Source organism: Athene noctua, chromosome 9, assembly GCF_965140245.1.
Source record: "Athene noctua chromosome 9, bAthNoc1.hap1.1, whole genome shotgun sequence".
Lineage (NCBI taxonomy): Eukaryota > Metazoa > Chordata > Aves > Strigiformes > Strigidae > Athene > Athene noctua.
In genome coordinates, this window is record NC_134045.1 from 27817589 (window position 1) to 27820450 (window position 2862).

The following is a 2862-nucleotide window of genomic DNA, read 5'->3' on the forward strand; positions in this document are numbered from 1 at the left end:
GTTTTCTGTATTCTTCTGTTATTATTTAGCTATTTCAAATAAAATACGCCTGCTCTTTTCACTCTGGTGTCTGAGTTGAATTGATATCCCTAATCAGCAAAACGGGGGGAGATGAGGTGGCGCTTTCCAGAGCCGAGGTCGGTGTCGGTTTGGCTTTGGGCTGAGCTGTAGCCGCCGCGGCGCTAGTTCCTGGCAAGGGGACGGACGTGGGAGCTGTCGGGGCCAGAGCTGCCGTAAATATAATCAGACAGCTTGCTCGGGTTCTCCAGCTCCTAGCGTACGCTCCAGAAGAGCGGCTGAACGCGGGCAGAAATGTTCCTGGATTTATCTGGGTTTTTTTTTTTTAAAAAAAACTATTTCTGCTATCACCAGGATTTGAAAAACTAAATTGGATAAATGTGAGTTTAGGAAAAATATCTAACAATACGTGTGCTTTTAATAGTTACTGTACTGGTCTCCCAGGGACCGAAGTTACGCTGTTTCGTCCTTAAAACAACTCTGCGCTCCCGTGTCGCGTTGTCACAGGCTTTCCTCCCCCTTCCACCCGTCCGAAGAGCCCTGAGGCTGCTCTGACCGACACTTCGGTCACCCCGCTGAGTTCTGGGTCACAAGGCGAGACTGCGCTGCCCTGCGCTGCGGCCGTGCCGGAGCTCCTCCCTCTCCGGGGGGTTATAAGATTTGGCAGCGTTGGTCCCGTCGGCCCGCGCACCGGAGCGGTCTCGCCCAGCGGCTGCTCCCGCTGGCCGGGGAAGGTTCCCCCGGCGGGGAGAGGCGACCTGCGGCGTGCGGCTGCGCCGGGCGGCCCCCGGAGTGCGCGTGCGCGGCGGCGGCCCCGCGACCGGAGGACCGGCGGCCCATAGAGCGCGAGCTCGGAGGAGCGACGGGCATCTCCGGCGTTTATTAACGGTGCTGGTCGCTATAGTTACCGGGGGGGGGGGGGGAGCGTGGGCCGGGCCGGAGGAGCCGCAGGGGCGGGCAGGGAGGCTGCAGGCAGCGCCCCCTCCCTGTCCGGGGCCGGTGCTGGAGGAGGAGCCGGTGCGAGCCGAGGCAGGAGCGGGGCCGCGCGGCCGGGCGGCTGCGGGGAAAGGTGCGGCGGGACCGGGGGCGGAGGCCGCTCCGCGTCGGGGCCGGGCGGCGGCGGCGCTGCCCGGAGCCGCGCGGGGCTGCGCTCGGCCGGGCTTCCGGGTGCGCGGGCGGCGCGGCGGGAGCCGTAGTCACGTGCAGGGGGCTTCCGGTCGGCCATGTTGGCTCCCCGGGGCACGCCGGGAGCTGCAGTTTCTGCGCTCTCGGTTCCCCGCAGCTGCGGCGCTGGCGGGCGCGCGCGGCACGGCACAGCCCTCGGTACCGGCGCGGCCCCGCGGCGCGGCCCGAGGGGCGGTTTTGTGGCGGTTTCCCGCGGGCTGCCCGCGGCTCCCCGAGACGCGGTGTGCCCCCCGGCCCGGGGGCGCGCATGCGCGGCCGCGGCGTCTCCCGGGAGTGCGCATGCGCGGCGGAGGTGAGTGTTGGGGCTGCGGCCGGGCCGGTCCGCGGCAATAAGGGTCCCTGCCGCCTCCGTGCCCCCTCCCGAGGCCGCGCTGGGGCCGCGCGTGTCCGTTCCTGCCCCGGGGATGCCGCCGGCTGCGCCCAGCTCGGGCTGGCGTGGGGTGTCTCTGCCCGGCCTGGCGCTTCTCACGTCCCACGGAAGGGACGGGCGGAGCCGAGCCTTCCCGGCCGTGGGCAGCGGGGCGGGAGCCGCCGCGGCTGGAGCTGGAGGGGCCGGAGAAAGGGAAGGAAGGAGAACGTCAAGGGCATGTGGGCAGCAGCCGCCTCGCCCTGCAGGAGGAGAGCGCCTGCCTCTCCGGGTGAGCGAGGAGCCCTCTGCACAGTCCGCAGCGGGCCGGACCGCCAGCGTGCGCCCGGGGTCTGCGCGCGTCACCCCAGGCGCGGAACGGCCGCGGAGCGAGCGAGCGAGGCTGCGTGTGTCGGAAGCCACGTCTTGTAAGAGCCGAGAGACACCCGCGTATTCTTTTAGGGGGAGGTCAGCCGGGCGAGTGGAGTTTCAGAAGAAGAGGAGGGGCAGGAGGAAGGAAGGAGAAAGAAGCATCAGACCTGTCCAGTTCTCCCGGCAGTGCCGGGAGCGAGAGCCGCGGTGAGTCCCGGGCCCTCGGGGCCCTGTCACTCCCCTTGTATGTCCCAGTCCCTTCCTGCCCCTCTCTTTCCCATGCTGTGATTTTTTTTTTTCTTCTCTATACGTTTTCTTTCTATTCTTCTGCCTTGCTCCCCCTTCCTCTCTCACTTTCTCTCTCTTGTCTTGCTGCTTCCTTTTCTTTTTCTGTCTGCACTTCTGACTGCTTGTTCTGTACCTTTTGCATCACTCCTCAGTCCATTTCTCTCTCGATCCTTCTGTTCTGCTCCTCACTTCTCAGTTTCTCTCTCTTTCCTCTGTCTTACTCCTGCACGTAGTGTGTGATTGAATGAGGTTCTGTGTCTAGCAGGCCTCATCTCGTAAGAGCTGTGAGACACCTACATCTTCTCATAAGTGGAGGACAGCCAGGCACCTGGAGCTGTAGAAGAGGAAGGGAGAAGGCAAACAGAAGGAAGAGTCTGACCTGTCAAATTCTCCTGGCAGCACGGAGAACTGCAGTAAGTCCCGAGCTCTTGGGCCCCTCTCATCCCTCTTGTGTGTCCTGGTCCCTCCCTGTCTTTCTCCTAGACTCCTCTCTTTCTGGTGCTGCTCAACTTTTTTTGCTCACCTGTATCTTCCGTCTTGCTTGGAGCATCTCCCTGTCCCCATCTTGTAGGTCTTCCCTTTCTCTGCCCTGTACCCTGCCGCTCTTGTTGCCTTTCTCCATCCCTCTCTGTCCAGCTCCCTGTTCCTATTGA

General features: G+C 63.9%; 1 protein-coding gene across 1 annotated transcript; it reads left to right on the forward strand.

The window, feature by feature from the left end:
* The first annotated feature begins 1548 nt into the window (after window positions 1-1548).
* On the forward strand, window positions 1549-2862 carry LOC141963793 (uncharacterized). The gene is made up of 2 exons (XM_074913451.1): window positions 1549-2128; window positions 2475-2862. The coding sequence occupies exons 1-2, from the start codon at window positions 1608-1610 to the stop codon at window positions 2860-2862; spliced, it is 909 nt and encodes a 302-aa protein (XP_074769552.1). The 5' UTR covers window positions 1549-1607.

Bases quoted from the DNA above. Each gene is read 5' to 3' on its own strand.
- LOC141963793 (XM_074913451.1), top strand. From the start codon at position 1,608: ATGCCGCCGGCTGCGCCCAGCTCGGGCTGGCGTGGGGTGTCTCTGCCC. The intron at 2,129-2,474 runs GTGAGTCCCGGG...TGTGTCTAGCAG, and splicing joins TGCCGGGAGCGAGAGCCGCG to GCCTCATCTCGTAAGAGCTG.